General features: G+C 42.2%; 1 protein-coding gene across 4 annotated transcripts in view; it reads left to right on the top strand.

Moving 5' to 3' along the window:
- Positions 1-3,197: 3,197 nt before the first annotated feature.
- The window catches only part of TTF2 (transcription termination factor 2), a 42,483-nt gene continuing 23,527 nt past the window's right edge, over positions 3,198-22,153 (top strand). The window contains exons 1-9 of one of the 4 annotated variants that reach the window (XM_060201813.1): positions 3,198-3,266; positions 3,345-3,447; positions 5,577-5,669; positions 13,391-13,457; positions 15,514-16,506; positions 17,229-17,343; positions 17,554-17,739; positions 19,181-19,302; positions 21,587-21,668. In XM_060201813.1, coding sequence (XP_060057796.1) covers positions 3,239-3,266; positions 3,345-3,447; positions 5,577-5,669; positions 13,391-13,457; positions 15,514-16,506; positions 17,229-17,343; positions 17,554-17,739; positions 19,181-19,302; positions 21,587-21,668 — 1,789 coding nt within the window. In that variant the 5' untranslated portion in view covers positions 3,198-3,238. Of the gene's footprint in view, positions 3,267-3,322; positions 3,448-5,576; positions 5,670-13,390; positions 13,458-15,513; positions 16,507-17,228; positions 17,344-17,553; positions 17,740-19,180; positions 19,303-21,586; positions 21,669-22,153 lie in introns of all 4 variants that reach the window. The other 3 variants (XM_060201815.1, XM_060201814.1, XM_060201816.1) reach the window with 3 other exon arrangements.

Genomic DNA, 22,153 nt, shown 5'->3' with positions numbered 1-22,153 from the left:
TTTAGAACAATTCCTTCACATACTTTGCACTTGACAGCCTCATAGTGAAAGTTTTTTTTTAAAAATTATTTATTACATTTAAGAGAGAGTGTGTCATGAGACAGAGAGGAAGAGAGATGGAAGCTGAAGCACTCTGTTATATGTAGTACTGGGATTGATCCAGGAGTCTCAGTCATGCAAATCCAGTGCTCTACCATTTGAGCTACCTCCCCAGTGGCATATTGAAAGATGCATCAACTACAGTAACCTATGGTTTAAACCATCTCATTATAGGACCAACCCTAGGCACTCATCTGAATAAGTCAACCTAAAAGAAAAACTCAAACTCTCAATTTCACTTAAAATAAAGATCCATTAGTTACTTTCTTAGAAGTCTTCTCCAGGGGTCTGCAAGCTAATCAAGGATATAATATTAAAGCATAAATATAAACTAAGAAAAATATACATGCTCATGTACATTTTTATATTACATAATTCACTATAGTTTGTGCTGATAATAAAACCTTTTACTCAGCGGCAAGCTTAAATTTTCACTCTTAATAAGTATGATGTGAGGGTGGGGGTGGAGGGCAGGTTGTAGCACACAGTAAGAAAGAAGCTCATAGACTCGCACAACTGCAGGGGGTCGCTTTACAAACAGTGAAGCAGGTCTGCAGGTGTCTATCTTTTTCTCTCCCTCTCTATTCCCCCCCTCAATTTCTGTCCTATCCAAAAAATCGGAAAAAAGAAAAAAAAAAAAAAAAGAATAGACCGCAGGAGTAGTGAATTCTTCGTAGTGCAGGCACTAAGCCCCAGCGATAACCCTGGAAGCAATATATATATATATATAATGCGGTGAGATAAGCCATCCAGAGTCTAAGCATTTCAATCCAGTATATGTAAAATTTATGAAAGAAATGTTCACCCTTTCTTTGACTTAGCAGTATGCAATTTTCATGAGGTTAAAACTGATATGCTGACTTGGGGGACTTGCAGAGGTAAGACGGAGTAGTTAAGGATAGATGAGCAATTCCAATTTTTCCTTATTTAGTACATTATTCAAGAAAGAAGTAAGTTATTGTGCCCCTCTCCCTGCAAATCTAATATTCATGGTATACTTCTCCCAGTACACCATCTATTAAATATGTACATACAAATCTCTCAGTGCAAGAATTACATCCTGAGAATAATGACAATGTCTCTATGAATTTATTAATTTGTTTGGTCTTTGTTCACATTTCTCAGTTTCTCGATAGGTGTTTCAGATGGTTAATTATGTATAAACTAATTCTGCTTTGGTTTCAGACACATCTTTATCTTATCCTACAGTTTTCTATTAATTCCACTCAACTTGACATTTAGATACTTTTTTATATTGCTGCTTAAATGTTATGTGCTAGTTCAGTCATCTCTTAATATCTTTACTAAGTTCCATAGAGTGTGTGTGTGTGTGTGTGTGTGTGTGTGTGTGTGTGTATAAATGCGTTTTGTAATTCTCAAACAACCTAGTCCACATTAGGCACACAAAATGTTATGTACTACACAGTTGATGTTATGTACTACACAGTTTAGTCTGTCTCCTGAACTCCATGACATTAACATTTATCACACAGCCATTACAAATTTTCTGTTCTGCTGTCTGCATAAACATGACACCTCATATGTGTGGATATATGGTCCCCAATTGCTGCAATGTGAAACCATTTCTACTTTACTAATTCTGATTTCTATTATCTTCCTTTTTAACTAATAGCTTAGATTATGACGAATTTAAATTTTTTTTAGTCTTTTTTTTTTTTTAGTCTCATCCTTGATTTTTCAACACTAGTTGAAAAAGTTTGACAGTTCTAAAAGCACTAGCTGCACAGTAGTCTGGGCACCTATCCACAGGCCACCCACTCACCTACCCAGCTGTTTTGGCTGAGTCATTGAATTTTGCTTCTAGGCCCCCTTTAGAAAATGCTGCCTGACCTCACCAATGTACCCTGGAACCCCACCTCTCCAGAGCCTTGCCCACGAGGGAAAGATAGAAACAGGCTGAGTATGGATCGACCAATGCCCACGTCCAGCAGAGAAGAGATTACAGAAGCTAGACCTTCCACCTTCTGCCACACCATAATGATCCTGGGTCCATGCTCCCAACGGGTTAAAAAATAGGAAAGCTTTCAATGGAGGGGATGGGATACAGAACTCTGGTGATGTGGAATTGTACCCCTTTTATACTACAGTCTTGTCAATTATTATTAAATCAATAAAATAAAATAAAATTTAAAAAAGAAGATGCTGTCTATCTCGGCAGGGGTTTGAGTCAGAGCCCTGAACATTTTAGCGTGTTGTGAAGTCTAGATTTTCTTTTGCTTTTTTTTTTTTCCCTTGTTATTCAGATAATGATCTCAGCTCTGGCTTATGGTGGTGTTGAGGTCAGAACCTGGAAATTTGGAGCCTCGGCATGAAAGTCTTTTCGCAAAACCACTATACTATTTCCTCAGACTATGACCCACATAGTCAACGACTGCCACCTCTCTAGATTCAAAGGAGGTCTCGAAACTTTACATCAGGCTCAACCTGACGCTGTTGACTGGCTACGGAAGAAGGGCAAACGCTAGAAGAAGAATTTCCTCAGCCTGGTTAGCAGGTTGTGAAGTCTACAGCGCCAGACTGATAATCGAAGATGTGTTGAGATCCGAAAGAAGTCTGCCTGGGAGTCCTCTGGTAGACTGTCCAGTTCCACAGGAGCTGGAAAGGACAGCTTTCTCCAGGGACTATGCCCGAAAGGAAGGACCTTGGATTTCACAGAAACGCTCAGCTCCAGGCTTTCTTCGCTGAGCGCTCCTCTGCAGCTTGCAACCATCAAGAGTCGTCCCCTGCAGCCTCAGTGTGGCGCTTGCCTCTTCCAGGACGCTCAAAAGCAAGCTTCTCTCAACCGGAAAGCCCAGCCAAGCTCAAAACCAGCTTCCAGCTTCAGCCACTCCCCTTTCCCCTACGACAAAGGCCTTCCCGACATATGATTTTTTATTTTGGCGCGCGCCAAGCCCAAAGGCGCTTATGATTGGTTAGATGTGAGCAAGCTACTCACGGGATTGGCTGAAAATAGTCTTCATGTACTGGGCTCTGGCGGTGAATTATGGGGGGGGGGGGGGAGGGAGTTAATCCTAGGGGAGGTAGGGGGTGGGAGGTGATTGGCTTCTGCGTGAGAAGGGAGGAGCCAAAGGCGGAAGTGGAAAGTGGGTGGAGCTTTGTGGAGGGGGCGAAGAGCGTGATGGAAGTGGTTAGGTGCCCGGAGCATGGTAAAGACTGGCGTCCTGGGGTGGTCGGGGTCTGCACAGATTGTGAAGCATAATAGTTGTTGACCTTTTTCTCTTCAGGGACTTGCTGCCTTCTCAAGACTGGCACCCGCGATGGTCCGAATAAAGGGAAGAGCTTCTATGTGTGCCGGGCGGACACATGCGGCTTCGTGAAGGCCAGCGAGTAGGTCTCAAAGCTTCCCGGAAGCCCCCTCCAGCCCGCTGCCAGCGAGGCTGGCTCCTCTCTCTGGGCGGCTGATTCCACCACCTCTAAAATGCAATGTCTGACGTCTACACCTGCATCTTTTCTAGTGCTTTCCCAGGCTGATAATCTTTTTTTTTTTTTTAAACCAGAGTACTGTTCAGCTCTGGTTTATGGTGGTGGGGGGGGGGGGTGGGATTGAACCTGGGACTTTGGAGCCTCAGGCATGAGGGTCTGTTTGCATAACCATTATGCTATCTATCCTCCGCCCCCCAGGCTGATAATCTATTTAAGTACTTGTTAGGCTTTGGCCACTCCTATCTGCTGTCCACATCACTCCTGTTTAGGAAGTGTGAACAGTGTGAACACCGAGACCCCAGGAAGGAACTGGTTCCTGTTGGGCACTTGTTGGAGAAGGTACTAGCTGTAGTGTTTGTTTCAAACACTCCTGACAGACTGCTAACCCCATCTAAAATAATCAGCTTCCCTGTATTTATGTATCTATGTATGGTGAGGTTGGTAACCGAAAGAAACAAATTGCTTTCACTTAATAGGAACATCAGAGGCCTGCTTTTCAACGTAGTAGCTGTACAACATGGAAAGAAGAGATACAGAAGTATTGAGCATCTTTTTTAAACTGAGAAAAGTTAGCGCTTTTCTCCAAACTCTCCATGTTTTCACTGTACCAGTTGCCCACAGCATCTTCAGTGAATTTTAAACCAGTACATCAGTAAGCAGTTTCCCTGGCATCTACTAAATATGGTAGAGAAATGTTATTTTACTTTATATTATGTAAGGGACGTGGATGTCATTACTAGAAAATAAAGTTTTTTTTAATACAAATACTATCTTCTGTTTCCTTTCCGTGTTAGATAATGTGTCTTTTGTTATGCTTTGAAAACTTTCCAGATTAAAATATAAATTTTAAAGCATTTTCTTTGTTATTTATTTTTAATAATTGTACAGTCTGGTATGAATTTATTGATTGGTTTTAGAGAGAGAGGGAAAGAACAAAATGCCAAGGCTTCCTTCTATACAATGGGGGCAGGGTTCAAATCTAGCTCATGCACATGGCAAAGTATTGCACTATCCAAGTGAACTGTTTTGCCAGTCATGAGAAAATATTTTCTTAGTCATTTAATTTGAAAGAAGTTAATGAGAAACAAAATTATTTTGAGTACAGCAGTGTCAGATCTTAAGATCTAAAAATACTCAAATGATCGATTTTCATTTTGAATTTAAATTCACTCCCTAGCTTATATTTCATGAGTCATGGATAGATCTTTAATTTATAAAAAATAGCACTAGTAGCGTGAAACTCATTTCTACACGAAGAGAAGTATGTCCTTGTATAGTTAGTTATATAAAGTACTTCTGTACAAACTAGTGAAATACTTGACAGCAATTATTTGGTAAACTTAACCTCCTGTGAAATGTATCTGGTAATCATAATAGTAAAAAAGAAAAAAAAACAGGTCATAGGAGAGCATTCAAACTTGTCTACTCAAATGTCACATGCAAACACTTTTTAAAAAATTAATTAATTTATTAAAAGTGGAGGGAAGAGGAAGAACCAGAGCATCACTCTGGCACATGTAAAATGCCAGAGATCAAGCTCAGAGCCTCATGCTTGAGAGTCCAACACTTTACCCAGTACACCACTTCCCTATGTATGTATGTAAATACTTTTATAGTAAGTTGGAGGGAAGGAGCTAAGAAACATACACCAAGCAAGAAATATAATAAGTGAATAACACTGATAGCTAACCGTATGGATGGTGGGAGGACCTGGAGACAATTAAGAGCCCTCCCTAACTATATTGATTATTCTTGAGGCTCTGACAATATCAAAGTCATACAGCATCATATAATTATGAACTTTGGATCATCAGAGCAAAGATACATTGTCATGCTTTATTTGAGGGAGTGGTAAAAAAAATAGGAGTTCCTAGAGGAATACACTGACATAATGTGTGAGACTGAAAAACCCAGTGAAGTCATACATGACCCCCTAAGTTTCAAATATATAGTTTACAGTTAATTTTAGGATGTTGACCTCCAGTTTTTGTTTACTTAAGCAACTTCCTTTCTCTCTTTTTTTTTTCCTTTAGCATTCCTGTATCCCACTGCTTGTTGCATACGAACTTTGTGGTAGAGCTTCAGGGTTTGTTTTCAAACAAGCTACAAGGCATGAAAGAATACAGGTGAGTGTTCAAAAGGAACATCTAAGTGTCTTTTTCTTTCTTTGAAGAGTTATTACCAGGAATGTTTCCCAAGGATTGACTATTAAAAAATCATTATCCAAAACAAACATCTCTTAAGAAAATACGTTATATTTTAATAAGAACATGTGCATGCAGACAGCTTTGGTTTATGGTGTTGCTGGAGATTGAACCTTGGACCTAGGAGCCTAAGGTATGAAATTTTTTTTTTCATAATCATTATGCTGGCTCCTCCAGCCCCACAAACAGTATTCTTATGTATTGCTTATCTTCTTGACCGTAATGCCCCTGCTGTTGAACAACTGGCTAATCTGGGAAACCTGAAGTCTTAGTTTATTTCAGAAAAACTGTTTGATCTTCATCCCTTTCCAGTTCTCAAGTAGCCAGTAACACCAACCCAGCACTTACTTGCTCTACCTTGTCAGTTTTCTTGTGTCTTAGAAGGAGGTAATATATAGAAATGTCTCCTGCATGTTAAGTACATGTTAGTTTTCCCTTTTTTGTGGGAGCCCAGAGGAGGGGCAGGGGAGTCTATTGAGATGACTGGCAGTGCTTGTCATTACTATTAAAGGATGAATAGGAATTCATTAGAGGTGAGGAAATGGTTGTGATTAACAGAATAATCCCCAGCATTGGGGTATTGAAGCATGAAGAAATGAGGAATGTAAGTATTTGGTTCAGTAATGTAGAGAGTGTGTTTGAGTGGAGTTTTGAAAAGGTAGAAGATGCTTCCTGGTCTTGTTATCTTAGAAGGATAGTGATAGCTCAAGGATGAAGCACAGGACTTTGCCTGAGGAACAGCTCGTTGCATAGACGCCTGCCCCATTTGCTGGTGCTGCCAGGTATACAAGGCCTGTGTCGTCTTCCTCTTTCTCCATCTCTCTCTTCTCTTGGTGTGTCTGAAATAAAATGTGATCTAAAGTGGAGAAGTTACACGTGTGAGGCCCCAGCTCTGGGAGAAGGAAAAAAGGGTGTGTGTGTTGGGGGGGGGGGGGGGTGGTGGAGAATAGAGCACGGGACTTAACTGCCTGGGGCCTCAGAAATCTTGGTTCAATTCTTGTCACCACCTTATACCAGAGCTGAGCAGTGCTTTACTCATAAAAAGTGTTTTAAAAGCTTTCAGCTTTTCCACCACTGAATATGATGATAGAGGTATTCAAGTACTTATCCTTTACATTTTCTTTAAAAAAGGCTTTTTGTTTTTGCTGTGGGGAAGCCCATATTTTCATATCTTGCAGTATAGCCGTTCTTGCATGCAGTTTTCCACATTAAACACCAGATGGCACTGTTCACCAGCATTTAACTATCCCTCTGCTAATTGTATGGACTGGAATTTTTCCTTTCTTCCTTTCTCTTTTAATATTTATTAATTTATTTTTATTAGTGATTTAATATTGATTAACAAAATTAATAACAGTGTTGTAATTCCACACCATTCCCACCACCAGAGTTGTGTGTCCCCATTCCCTCCACTGGAAACTTCAGTGATTCTTCAAAGGTTTCAGATATGGGCTGATTATTATTTATTTTATTTTATTTATTTATTCCCTTTTGCTGCCCTTGTTGTTTTATTGTTGTAGTTATTGTTGTTGTTGTCGTTGTTAGATAGGACAGAGAGAAATGGAGAGAGGAGAGAAAGATAGACACCTGCAGACCTGCTTCACCGCCTGTGAAGCGACTCCCCTGCAGGTGGGGAGCCGGGGTTCGAACCGGGATCCTTCTGCCGATCCTTGTGCTTTGCGCCACTTGTGCTTAACCCGCTGCGCTACAGCCCGACTCCCTCGATTATTATTTCTGTAACTATCTATATTTGTATATATTTGCCCACTTTTCCTATGGCCCAGCCTTCTCTTCCTTTCTAAGTCACACCTACACCTGTTGCTACTTCCGAATGCCCTTCCTTTTTTCCTCTTTTCTCTCCGGGTCCTGATGGAATTGGAGATCAGAGCCCTCTAAGGTCATCTTCTCCTAACATTTTTCTCCTCTGGAAGTATAGATCAGAATTCAGAATTTTTTTTTTTAAGTCCCTGTTCTTATTTATTTATTTTTATTTTACAAAATCACATATCAACAAGTTTAAATCCCCACCATTCCCACCACCAGAGTTCTGAATCTTCAGTCTCCCCATTACAATCCACCATAGTTCCCCTAAGGTTGTAGACATGGCTAACTATCATCTCTGCAACTGTCTGTCCACATTTATACATAATTGTCCCCTTTTTTCCTCCTGAATCAATCCTCTCCTCCAAGCCACTCATGACATCATAGCTAACTCCATATGTCCCTCTCCTTTCCCCCCCTCTCTGGGTGCTGATGGAGCTGGAGTGCAGAGTCCTCTTATCTTCATCCTATCACTTCTCCCCCGCTGGGAATATGGATCAAGGTTGTTTATGGGGAGAAGGTAGGAGTTCTGGCTTCTGTAATTGCTTCTCTGCTGAGCATGGACATTGACAGGTTGATCTATAACCCCAGCCTGTTTCTATCTTTCCCTAGTGGACCAGAGAGCTCTGGAGATGTGAGGGTTCAGGACATATTGGTGAAGTCGTCTGCCCAGAGAAGTCAGGATGGAGTCATGGTAGCATCTGTAACTTGGTGTTCGGAAGGTGACATGACCTAAGTTGACAAGATGATTAATGAACAGGAACCAAAAAGTAGGATTAGACAAGATGAGATTAGGGATTTTAGGGCAGAAGAAAGCTAGAAAGTCCATTTTAGGCATGTTCCTGGGCAGGCACACAACTACGTTGCTTGAGTTTGATAGCTAGCCTGAAGTTGGATAAGAATATTGTGTGAGAGAATAGTGTCAGAGTAGAGAAAAGGGTTAGAAAGTTGGATTAGGGCAGGAAGTAGTTCCTGTTCTTGGAGCGGAAAAAATCCTGAGGCTAAAATTAACTATTTACGTCCATCCATCTGACCTAAGGCGTGTGTGTGTGTGTGTGTGTGTGTGTGTGTGTGTGTGTGTGTGTATTCATATTTAACACAGGGACTTGTGTAACTTCTGAATCTCTGTCAGTCTGAGCTTACAGTTGGTAGTCACAACTGGGAACATTCTAGGCTGCACTCATTTCAGGACCAGTCTTTCTTAAGAGTAGGATGCCCCAACCTCCCTACAGAGAGTGGGGCAGTCCCTCCCATTGCTGTTTTATAGTGAAGGGAAGGTCCTAGAGAGGCCCACAAGAGGGTTTATGTTATTCCTGATGGAAGTGACCAGTGATGGTGGAGAGAGGGATCTATCAGAGGTCTAGGTCCATCATATCTGTGTGGGAATCTAAGGATCACCTAACTAGGGCCCCAGATGTTGGGGTAGCTTGGTATTGACTGAAAGGGCCATCATTAAGTGAGCTAGTCTTGTGCCCTTTTTGAGCTTTTCTAGTCCTTTCTTTATCTGATAGACTTTCTCCCAGTTGTTACAAGTGTTGAGTGCCATTTGTTGTATTCATGTGTGGACCTGAATTCTAACTGAGGGAGGTTTCTGGAGCCTGGCAGAGTCCCAGCCTGGTTGATGAGAACGGACCTGACAATGTGATACTGTCTTAGACCATCACCTTTGAATAAGGACAGAGACTTTGTCTTCTGAAAACATCAGAAGTGAAGAGGCGTGACCTCCTAGCTGTTGTTATCATCACTCTTGCTTGTAAGAGAGTCTGGGGGGTGGGGTGGGGAAGAATTAGTTGGTAGATTGCAGAAATTAAATTCTTCATAGCAGAGTCCATATTTGCTTTCTCTTGGTAAATAAATTTCCACTGCTTTTTCCTTTTATAATTTGATAAACATAACAGATATTCTGTCCTGAAACCAGCTAAGTTCATCCAGCTATAGGCTTTTTGAAATGTACTTTCAGAAAAGATTTCAAGTTCTTGATAAAATTTAAACAATAGCTGCAATTTGGTCTTGATTTTATTTTTGGTAAGTGCTAGTTCTTCCTAGTAGCAGCCAATACTTTGATTTTTATTTTTCTCCCAATCAGTATTATCACTAGGTCTTGGTGCCTATATTATTCCACTGTCCCTGGTGGCCATTTCCCCCACCCCTTCATGTTTCTTTCTTTCTCTTGATTTTGTTTTTAGTCTTTATAGAGACAGGAGAAATAAGGACAGGGAGAGAGAGAGAGAGACACCCACAGCAATGTTTCACTGCTTGTGAGTCTTCTTCCTCCTTGTAGGTGGGAACCGGGGGCTTGAACCTGGACCTTCAAGCATGATAATGTTTATAGTCTACCAGATGTGCCACCACCTGGCCCCCAATACTTTTGATTTTGCATATTCAAAGCATGTTAGAAGTTTTATTGCATATGTTCAATATATTACAGTAAGAGAAATGAAAGATCAATCACTTTTTAAAGTTGTGAGCTTGACTGAAAAATTTTGAGTGATACATTTCCTTTCCAATGTGGCTTTTTAGAATACTTGTTGATAATCAGGCCTGCTTGTTTTGCTTATGTTTCTAGGTCAAGTAATGGTATCAAAGGCTTGAGACCTGCTCAAGACCCCTTTTTATCTAGGACTTACCCAATTATGATTCATGTTGTATGGCATAGGACTAACTTAAAATGTTAGATAAAAGAAGAGATTAGGGGCCAGGTGGTGGCGCACCTGGTAGAGCACACACATTACAGTGTGCAAGGACCTGAGTTCAAGACCCCAGTCCTCACCTGTAGGGAGAAAGCTTTGCAAGTGGTAAAGCAGGGCTGCAGGTGTCTCTGTCTCTCTCCCTCTCCATATGCCCTTTCCTTCTCAATTTCTGACTGCCTCTATCCAATAGAGACAATTAAAAGGGGACCGGGGAGTAGTGCAGCAGGTTAAGCGCACATGGCATGAAGTGCAAGGACCAGCTCAAGGATCCTAATTGGAGTCCCGGCTCCCCACCTGCACGGAAAGTCACTTCACAAGAGGTGAAGCAGGTCTGCAGGTATCTATCTTTCTCTCCCCCTTTCTGTCTTCCCCTCCTCTCTTGACTTCTCTCTGTCCTATCTAACAACTATAACAACAGTAGAACAAGGGCAACAAAAATGGGAAAAATGGCCTCCAGAAACAGTGGATTCATGGTGTAGGCACCGAGCCACAGAAATAACACTGGAGGAAAAAAAAAAGATAATTAAAAATTTTTTTTTAAAGAATAAGATTAATCTGAAGATAAAAACAGAATTAATACACACACACACACACACACACACACACACACACACACTTAATGAATTAAGAGAAAACAACAAATAAAAACTAATGCATTCCAGGAGCTAACTTAACCAAGAAAAACAGAAAGCTCTTGGCAAATTAAATTAAATGTATATTGTTTGTTTGTTTATTTATTTTTTATTTAAGAAAGGATAAATTAACAAAGCCATAGGGTAGGAGGGGTACAATTCCACACAATTCTTACCACCCAATCTCCATATCCCATCCCCTCCCCTGATAGCTTTCCCATTCTCTATCCCTCTTGGAGCATGGACCCAGGGTCGTTGTGGGTTGCAGAAGGTGGAAGGTCTGGCTTCTGTAATTGCTTCCCCGCTGAACATGGACGTTGACTGGTCGGTCCATACTCCCAGCCTGCCTCTGTCTTTCCCTAGTAGGGTGGTTCTTTGGGGAAGCGGAGCTCCAGGACACATTGGTGGAGTCTTCAGTCCAGGGAAGCCTGGCCGGCATCCTGATGGCATCTGGAACCTGGGGGCTGAAAAGAGAGTTAACATACAAAGCCAAACAAATTGTTGAGCTAAATGTATATTTTTAAAAGTTCCTATTTAGCTGGTTAAAAGTGTTGAGGTGCCAGAGATAGCCTTTTAGAATGCATATTTTACCAAGTGTGGGGACCTGGATTTGAGCCTCGGGACACCACCTAGGAGTTCCATGCAAAGGGGAAGCTTCATGAGTGAGAGTAGTCTTGTGGTTTCTCTCATGCTTTACTACTTCTACTACTACTACTACTACTACTACTAATAATAATAATAATAATAATAATAATAATAATAAATTAAAAAGTGCACTGGAGTGTCAGTCAAAGTTCAGGGATACAGTATGCCGGGCTAGCTTCACGGCGGGAGACAGATGACCAGGGACACATGGCTGAGCGGAGAAGCAGTATTTCTTTATTAATGAGCCAACAGTTCAAAAAACTAATCTAATCTAATCACACCCAATTCTCCTGCATCCTTCTCCTCCTGCGGCAGTGTCAGGAACCAAGGAAGTATATCCTATAGAGGGCGGGGAGAAGGAAGAAGCGCGAAAAGGCAAGGACTAAACCAAAATCTCCCAGAGGCAGGGGGAGTGAGACCAAAGTGTACTAGAAAACCCTGGCAACAAAAAAGAAAAATTTGAGGAGTCATTTTTAGATAAGTAAAATTGGTTGATTCCATTTTATTCAGCAATAATTATGTGGGACTCAGACTCAGGGGTTCCAGCTTCAATCCCTGGTATCACCACAAGCCAGACCTAAACAGTAGCATGGTCAATGTCTCTCTCATTCAAAACATTTTGGAATAGGAGAGCATAGCCATCTATGGGCTTTGTTTGCAAGTGTAAGGACTCTTGCACAGGGCCATAGCTGTATTGATTTGTTATTAATGGAAAGCTGAAAATATATACAGAAGTAGACTGGATAGCGTTAATAGGGCAGAGAGACGTCAGTCATCACCAATCATCATCATCATCTCTTTTTTAGTTTTAGGTTTTTTTAAAGGCTTTTTAAAATATTTATTTATTTACTCCCTTTTGTTGCCTTTGTTGTTTTATTGTTGTCGTTGTTGGATAGGACAGAGAGAAATGGAGAGAGGAGGGGAAGACAGAGAGGGGGAGAGAAAGATAGACACCTGCAGACCTGCTTCACCTATTGTGAAACAACTTCCCTGCAGGCGGGGAGACGGGGGCTCGAACTGGGATCCTTAAGCCGGTACTTGTGCTTTGCGCCACATGCGCTTAACCCGCTGTGCTACTGCCCGACTCCCAGTTTTAGTTTTTTTAGAGCACGTAGGTACAACTTTGAATAGATTCACTGATGTCCTAAATAGCTTAAGAAGTTTATTTGTAAAGTCTGCAAATCTGAATTGATTGATGTCTTTGAAGTCTCTTAAGTGTTCCCTCCATCTTATTTTCTCCCTTGTCATTTGTTTGAAGAAATCAAATCTTTTTTTTTTTTTTAATAGATACCATTATTCTCTATCACTGTTTTTTAGATCACCTTCCTGTGTTCCATGCTATCCTGTTGCTTGTATTTCCTGTAAATTTATAGTTTGGTGTTTGTACAAAATTAGGTGGTTGTTTGCTTGCCTTGGTTTTTTTTTTTTTTTCTCTCTTGTTTGGTTTTGACTTGGCTTCGTACTTATTTTTGTTTTATTTTATAAGGTAGTATTGCATTAGCTTACCAGAGACACATACTTCCTTGTTATCTCTTTTTCTGGCTTAGCATCCAAACCTAATTTCTTCACTTCAGCTCTTCTTGCTGGAGTAAGAAGACTGAACCTGTGTGTGCCGTGCTGCTGTGATGTCTCTATTTTAACCTCTCAGCTCTACATAGTGTGACTGCCACACTAGAGACTTTTCAAATATACATATGTGCTATTAATGTGCAGAAATGCACTTGTATGTTAATTGTAGTATTAAGTGTCGTGTAGCCTTTCATAAGCAGTACTAAGTTTTTGTAAGATGTTTTCTTGGAGCAAAGACAGATTTGTCTCTTGGTCTAGTGGCTCTCTGTGTTTTATACCCCATCAGCTTGTTCTACCGATGCCTTAAGAGTAAGACAGAAGGGAAGCAGTGGTGTGGAAACGTCCCATGGAAGGTAAGAATTAAGCATCTGTTTTCAAGCCTGCTATGCTCACACAGTTTAGATTGATCTTCATCATGCTGTCACTGAAAAAACAGTTATTTTCTTTAATCAAGATAGACCCAGTTGGGGATCTTCTCCCTGCCCCCCTCCCTATCCCCCACAAGCATTGTGCACATTTCACCACTACCAAATATTTCTCATTCTTTTCACTTCAGATAGGGAGAGGAAGAGAAACCACAGCAGTGTTTCATCTCCCATGGAGCGTCCCCTGTTGCTGTGATATCTCCATGTGGTGCCAGGGTTCAAACGCAGAGCCTCAAGCATAGTAAGGAATATGCCCTACTGGATAAGCTATCTCCTGGCATCCTGAGGACTTGCATTTCAAAGGACTACTTAGGGTACTGTAATGTGCACTCTACTGGGTGCACCACCTCCTGGCCCCCATCAGTTGACTACTTTGGCATACTCAAGATTTTAATTATTTGCCTGTTTTACTTAATTTCTTGCTGTTGTTATTGTTGTCATCATCATCATCTCTGGGGCTTCACTGCTCTGGGCTGACTTTTTTCAGACAGACAAGGAGCACTAACGTTTCCTTCAGTGCTGTGAGGACTAGACTCAAACCTAGGTGTCACACATTAAATATTTTTGAAGCTGTAAATTAATCAATATTCTCCTGTTTAGGGAAAAATTTAGATCTCCTTGGCATCTTTGTATCAACTAACATGCTTCTAATATTGTGATAAGTTGAGCATCATTCATAGGCTCTGAGAATGTAACGAGTAGAAAAGATCCAACCAATACTCAAGTTGTGGGAAGCTAGACCTAAGGAGGGAGGAAAAGTTGTTTTGGAAAAAAACAAAATAAGGGGCCAGGTGGTGGTGCACCTGGGTTAGCACACTGATTACAGTGCACAAGGTCCTAGGTTCAAGCCCCTGGTCCTTACAGCAGAAGACTTCACGAGTAGTAAAGCGGGGCTGCAAGTGTCTGTCTTTCTGTCTCTCTAGCTCTGTATCTCTCCTTCCCTCTCAATTTCTGGCTGTCTCTACCAAATAAACAAATATAATTAAAAAAAAAAAAACTACCTTGTTTGATGTAGTGAGATTATGAGTAGATTCCTGCAGTGAGACTCCCCTGAAGCCAAGATGCAAAGCAGGCCTAGGCCTTGTTTAGGTCCCAGAGAAAGTTCATCTGAAGTTTTCATGAAGAGGATATATTTTGGCTACTTCTATTGTAAAATACACATTGTGGGGAAAACATTTATTGCTATTGATATTTATTTATTTACTTTTATTGCTACCAGGGATATCGCTGGGGTTCAGTGCCTACACAAGCAGTCCATTGCTCCTGGTGGCCATTGCTTCATTATTTTTCTTTCTCCTCTCTATCTTTTAATATTTTCATTTTATTTAATTTGGATAGAGACAGAGAAATCAAGAAGGAAGGGGGGCTGGGGACTGGAACCTGGGTCCTTGTGCACTGTGATGTGTGTGCTCAACCAGTTTTGCCACCTCCTGGCCCCCTTCTCTATATTTGATAGGACAGAGAGAAATTGAGAAGGGAGGATAAAGAGTGAAAGACACCTGCAGACCTGCTTCACCACTTGTGCATCTTTCCCTCTGCAGGTAGGGGGTGGAGGCTCAAACCTGGGTGTTTGTATATTGTAATGTGTGCATTTAACCAGATGCACCACCACTTGGCCCCTTAAAAAAATTTTCCTGAGCTAAAGAAAGAGGCCTGGGCAGCACCGTGGCATACATACTGCAAGGAATGAATTCAGAACCTCATGCTTATAAGTCCAAGGTTCTACCACTGTGCCACCTCCTGTGTAAACAGTTGATTGGGACATGGATCTTCCTTGAGGCCTGGGAAAGCAGTAGTCATTGACAAGACAATGAACTACATATTGGGAACCTAATACTTTCCAAGTTTGGCACACTAACCCTAACCCCAAGAATACTCAGAAATAGTGAGCCACGCTCTCTGCTTCCACTCCTCCTGACAAAGGCTGCTGTAGATGTGGAGACTGTATCAGTGCTTTATACGAAGACTGTTCTCTGTCTTTTAGGACCCTGATTCCAAAGAGCATCCTGTAGCCAGTAAGTCTCAGCACACATCTGAGACATCCAGCTGTCCTCCTGACCAGCAGAGAAACCCGTTCAAGGTACTCGACAAGAATCAAGGACCTTCTTTCTGGAAGCAGTTCCTCAAGAATGGAGAGGAAGACAAGATGACTGATAAGAAGCACAGGGACGGGGCAGACCCACCCTCAGATCTGAAGAAGGAGCAGAAGCCCACATCTAGTTGCCCAATGGAGAAAGCTCTTGCATCTAACTCGGGGGCCAAGGAAAAGCAGCCTGTAGCTAAAGAGCAGTCGAGAGGGGAAAGGAGAGAGCATCAGCGTGAAGTCAAGGAGATGGAGGAAACACACAGAAGAAACCATTCTGAGATTACGTCCAAACAGAGCCACAGCAGTAAGCCTACAAAGCCCTCTGCCTCCCTTCAGAAGAAAGCGAGTGGCCAAGATCGTCTCTGTGTTCAAAAACAATCAGAGCCTCAGAGAGGAAAGGAAACCAGACCTTTGCCTCATATTGTCCACAGCCAGAACCCAACAAGCAAGCCCCAGAAAGGGGAGAACCTCAGCAGAGAGCCCCCCCGGAACTTGGAAACAAGTGAAACAAAGGCTGAAGATGGGCTGAGCATGCAGGCTGTTCAGCAGAAGACGCTCGGAGAACATTTCCAGGCTCAGAAAGAGACTCATGTCCCCAAAGGAGCAGCTGCAGCACTGGCCTGTGGAGGCTTGTCCCTGGGAGCCAGGCAAAAAGCAATCACCAGCAGTAGTGACAGCGAAGAAGATGATGTTGTTTTTGTTTCCTCTGAGCCGGGCAGCCCCTTACTCTTTGACTCATCTCCAGACTCACAGAAAAAGGAGAACCTTCATCACACTGGTCAGAGTGTGCAAAAAAGTACATCTCCCGCCCAAGGTGTTTCCAAGAAGGTGGAGCCTTCAGACCCTGCAGCCCAGCGTGTGTATCTCACAGCACAGCTGAAGCAGAAGAAGGTAACCTCTGATCTGGGTTCTGATGGTAAGGTTGGATCATTGATGAGAATACACAAGTGAGCCAATTTTTTTTTTTTATAGGGTTAACAAATGGGATGATTATTTTCTGCCTTTTCACATGGTTTAATTAAGCTGGGTCCAAATACCAAAAAAATATTGGTTTTCATGCATACTATCATTAAGAGATCATCATTTCAGAGTTTTAGTGTTTTAGGCTATTGTAATCTGAAACTGTCCCTCTAGCAACTCCAGGAAAGTTTTTTTTTCTTTTTCTTTCTTACTTTCCCTCCCTCCCTCCTTCTTTCCCTCTCTTCCTTTCCTCCCCCTTCACTTTTCCTTTTTTCCTTTCTTTGCTACCAGGGTTATCACTGGCACTCTGATTAGGTGGCTACTTGTTTTTTTTCCTTTCCTTTCCTTTCCTTCCCTTTTCTTTCCTTTCCTTTCATCCTCCCTTCCTTTTTTCCTTCCCTCTATCTCCTTCTTCCTCCTCTTTTCCCTCTTCCCCTTCCCCTTTTCTTTGCCCTTCCCCTTCCCCTTCTCCACACACTTTCTTTTCATAGAGGATGAGGGAAAGACAGAAGGGGAGACACCTGCAGGACAACTCCAGCACTGCAAGTGGAGGCTTGGGCTTGGTGGCTTGGGCCTATGTATGCTAACAGTGTGCGCTCCTAGGTGAGCTACCACCTGGCCTTGAGCTCCATCTTAAAGGTTCTGTTTTTCAGAGCACACTGGCATCTGTGAATATCCAGGTTCTTCCAGACAAGGGTGAGAAGTTGCACAAACAAATCCAGGAGCTGGAGGATGCACTCAGTGCACTCGCCCTATGCCCAGAACAAGGTAACATTAGTCATCCGCCCCCAAACCCGGGTCTTGTGTGACCTCTGCAGGAGACTTGCTTCAGTAGCTGTTTACATACTGCCTTCCCTGGGACGCCCTTCCTAGACCCCTGGAATGGTGGTGACCCACCTTCTCTCGACCTCCCCATACACATGTATGTTCCTTTACTGTGCTGAACGTGAATCTGTTCTTCTCTTTCTCTCTCTTTAGCAGACACTAGTGAGGAGAGTAGTGCTCATGTCCCTCAGCAGAACAACAACACTAAAACGACCATTAAACCTTCCCAGCTAGTGCCTCCTAAGCCTCTGCAGGGCCAGGAGCTCCAGTCTCAGTGCTCTCTAGGGCTAAAGGCTGACCACCAGCTGGCTGCTGAAGGAGCCAGTCAGTGGCGTGGAGGTAAGTGCCTGCAGCCCAGCTGGGTATGTGTAGCTATGTTTGTGGGTTCAGTGCTGCCTAGCATACGTTTCTGTGCTCATGTGCAGCCTTCTCTGAGTTGTAAGTTACCTGTTAATTAAATCAGTGACTACAGAGGTTGCATCTGTCTTCACCAACTTTAATCAGCCCAGTGACTAACATATGACAGCTATCCAGTCATATTTGCTTTTTAAAATTAATTTATTTATATCATTTTATTGGGTGGTTAGTTGTGTAGCATCACAGTTGTTGACCCATGGATAAAATTTCTTTTCTCCCTGTGGTAGATGTCTGCAAAATAGTCTCAGCCCCAACCTGGGTCCTTTTCCACTTTCAGCAACCAGGATCCCAAATCCACCTCCCTCTAGACTTCCTCCCTGTCTTCCTTCCCACAGTCCTTTGTTTTGGTGCAATACAAACCCAGTTCCAGTTTTACTTTCTGTTCTTGTTTCTTAAGTTCTCTTTAAGATTTATCTATGAAGAGAAAAGAAGGGAAGAAAAGGGAAGAGAGAGAACCAGAACATCACTCTGCTCTGGCATATATAAATCCAGGATATAGAGCTGAGGGCCTCCTGTTTGAGAATCCAATGCTTTGCCTACTGTGCCACCTCTCAGGCCGCTCCAATATTATTTGTAAATGAAAATTCAGACTCACTTTCTGGTGGGGGGGAGACATACATGGTCATATGTTCATTCGGGGTGTGTGTGTATGTGTGTGTGTTAAGGCACAGCAGAGGAGTGACATGGATGATGATCAGTAAGCTCACAGGGACCACTAAGATCTTAGCTTATCTAGGAAAATATTTCCATCCTAAACTTTCCAGAAAATTATAAATTCAGGAGTAACTGCGGAATGAAGATTCCGAGTAGAACCCTTGAAACGATCAGTGGGCCTGCTGATCAGGAGACAAGAGCTCAGCTAGACTGGTAGTGACTAGAAAAGCTAAACCCAGTTTTCTCCCAGTTGAGAACTGCTAGGGGTCTCAAGAGGGTAAAAGTAGAGGGGGGAAAGACAGAGGATGGTAAATATATATACACATACTATTGCAGGTAAAATGAAAGCTGTTCTAAGAGGAAAAGGAAAATATTCTTGGGGTAGTGGATAAAGTTCTGTACTCTCAAACATGAAATCCCAAGTTCAGTTCTGTACATCACATGTGCTAAAGTAGTGCTCTGGCTCTCCCCCTCCCCCATTCTTTTATTTTCCCACCTTTGTCCTTTACTATATAATTATTATTTTCTGTAATGAAAAAGAAAAGAGAGAGTGTATGTGCAGTAAGCAGAGATGAGGATAAAGGAACCTGTGAGGCTGGGAGAATCTGAAGGCAGAAATTTTCAGTCTGTATAGATCTGTATTCTGGCAGATGGTGAACTGCCTTCTCACAAGGACATAGAGTTTTAGTTTACACCTGTTTCTATACAGGCCCCCAAGATTGCCTTCACTCAGTGTGGAAAATCACAAGTGAAGCCATTGATGCTCTGCACCAGTCACTCAAGTCTCGTCCAGCTGAGACAGCTGTGGCAGAGGACCCTGCTGGGTTAAAGGTGAGCTGGGGGTTGTATCCCAGGGCCCACAAGGAGAGAAGCCACAGTGAGACTGCTGGCTACGTGCTATTCTGATTTATCTATGACTAATACACTTTCTCCCTCTTAAAGCCCTAATGTTATATATGTCCATAGCAATAAGGGGGTCATTTATTGAACTTTTTTAAAAATAAATTTATTTTATCTTAAGAGAGATACGGAGAGAAAGTACAGATAGAGATGTCAGAGCACTGGTCAACTCTTGTTTACTGTTGTGCTGGGGGTGGGGTGGGGGGTGGATTGAACCTGGGACCTCCGAGCCTCAGGCATGAAAGTCTTTTGCATATTCATTATGCTGCCCCAGCACATTTATTAAAGTTTTTTTTTAATATTTATTTATTCTCTTTCCTTGCCCTTGTTTTATTGTTGTAGTTATTATTGATGTCATCATTGTTAGATAGGACAGAGAGAAATGGAGAGAGGAGGGGAAGACAGAGGGGAGAGAAAGGTAGACACCTGTACACCTGCTTCACCGCTTGTGAAGCGACTCCCTTGTAGGTGGGGAGCCGGTGGCTCGAACCGGGATCTTTACACAGGTCCTTGTGCTTTGCACCATCTTTGCTTAAACTACTGTGCTACAGCCTGACTCCCTATTTATTGAACTTTTATAGGTATCACAAGGATGCAAAGGGAATTACTATCCTTAATGAGGTGGCTGGCATGATATCCTGTGTAAAACAGAGAGTGAACTTAAGTAAAGATAAAATGTCTGTTGTAATGCACTACAGGCTGTCTACAAAATGCAAAAGGGTTCTACATAAAGAAAAAAAAATCCTCTTGGTCAACAGTCATTTGACCTTAAGGAAACTGGAGGCCTAAAAGGTAGCAGAGCTGATAGAAACCAAACACTCCAGTTAGAAGGAGTGGTGGTTGGAGGGAAGATAGAGGTATTGGTGTTAATAAGCGATGATCAGTGACACCAGTACCTCAGCTTCAGGGAGCAGCAGATGGCATCACTGAGCAGGAGAACTCCCTTGTCAGGAGCCCTTGCTCTGTTGAAGGAACTCGGGTCGCAGTTACTCAAGCTATTTTGCAGATAGTAAGGAATTGCTAAGGAATTTCTTTTTTTTCTTTCTTTCTTTCTTTCTTTCTTCCTTTTTTTTTAAATTGATTTAATAATGATCAACAAGACTGTAGGATAAGAGGGGTAGAATTTCACACAATTCCCACCACCAGAGTTCTATATCCTATCCCCTCCATTGGAAGATTTTCTATTCTTTATTCCTCTGGGACCATGGACCCAGGATCATTATGGGGTGCAGAAGGTGGAAAGTCTGGCTTCTGTAATTGCTTTTCCATTGGACATGGGCATTGGCAGGTTGATTCATACTCCTAGCTTGTTTCTACCTTTCTCTAGTGGGGCAAGGGTCTGGGGAGGTGGAATTTCAGGGTACATTGGTGAGGTCATCCATCCAGTGAAGTCGGTTGGCATCATGGTAGCATCTGCAACTTGGTGGCAGAAAAGCATTAAGCTATAAAACAGAACAAATTGTTTAATAATTAGAAATCTAAAGGTAAGAATATAGCCAATGAGATTTGGGGGTCTCCATTTTGGAAAAAGCTAGTAGGGCTATTTTAGTATATTCCAAGGGACACATGACTTTACTAATTTTTGCCTGAGCCTGACAGCTAACATGCAGGTGGGCCAAAGGCACTGTCTGGGGAGATCGAATCAAAGTTGGAAATAGGACTAGAAAGCTGCATCAGGGAAGAGAGTAGCTCCCAAATAGGGGAAAAGTATACAAATATTGTTGACTGTAAATTCCATCTATTTGATCTGGGGCCTATATTCAGCACAGGAGCCTATGCAACCTCCACGTCCTTGTGGGTCTGAGCTCACATTCCATACTCATAGCTGGGAATGTTCTAGGCTGCACTCACTGTAAGAAGAGGGTCAGATATAAGAGACAATACAGTAAAGCCAACAGTTCTTCCTTGCAAGCAGTAAAAACTGACTGGCTAGTGGAGTTGACAAGCCAAATGAAACAGATTCTCATTTGAGAGAAAGGGGTGAGCCTGGGTTGACAAACTGGCAGCTGTCCTAGGCAGGCCAGGACTCAGTGTCACTGGCAGATAGGTAGAGTGAAGGGCTTCAAGCTTTAACAGGCAGCTAATGGAGCAACTGAAATATTTGGGGGAATAACTGAAATAACAAAGGAGTAGAGTGTGGGTTCCATATTAGTAAGACTCATGAGTATAGTCTATGAAGCACTAATACTTCCTTTTTGGTTATTACCTTTGTCAGGTCCCTTTGCTGCTGCACCAGAAGCAGGCATTAGCCTGGTTACTATGGCGAGAAAGTCAGAAGCCACAAGGAGGGATTCTGGGTAAGGATGGCAATGTATCATTTCTTTCAATCTATTATTCAACAACATTGGCAGTACCATTGGTAATGTTCTAATTTATAAATGAAAAACTGAGGTAGAGGAACATTAAGCAACCTCAAGAGCAAATAGCTAGGATCAGTCCAGTTTTTGTTATAAGCAGTAGAAAGTAACTTGACCGGTGCACCTGGTTGAGTGCATGTATTACAGTTGCACAAGGACCTGGGCTCAAGCCCCTGGTCCCCACTTTCAGGGGGAAAGCTTCACAAGCAGTGAGGCAGGTCTTTAAGTATCTGTCTCTCACCCTCCCTATCTCTCTCTTCCCTCTAAATTTCTCTTTCCTATCAAATAAAGTAAGTTAAAATAAAAATAAATTGTTAAACAGAAGAAGAAAAGAAATTGACTTGACTAATTAAGCAGAAAAAGAAATTATTTTGTGGTCACTCAGAGATTCTCTGATGATTGTAGAGAGCCAGGCTAAACACCAG

The sequence above is a fragment of the Erinaceus europaeus genome, chromosome 11 (genome assembly GCF_950295315.1).
Source record: "Erinaceus europaeus chromosome 11, mEriEur2.1, whole genome shotgun sequence".
Classification (NCBI taxonomy): Eukaryota; Metazoa; Chordata; class Mammalia; order Eulipotyphla; family Erinaceidae; genus Erinaceus; species Erinaceus europaeus.
The sequence above is the reverse complement of the archived record's forward strand: the minus strand, read 5'-3'. Positions and strand labels throughout refer to the sequence as shown.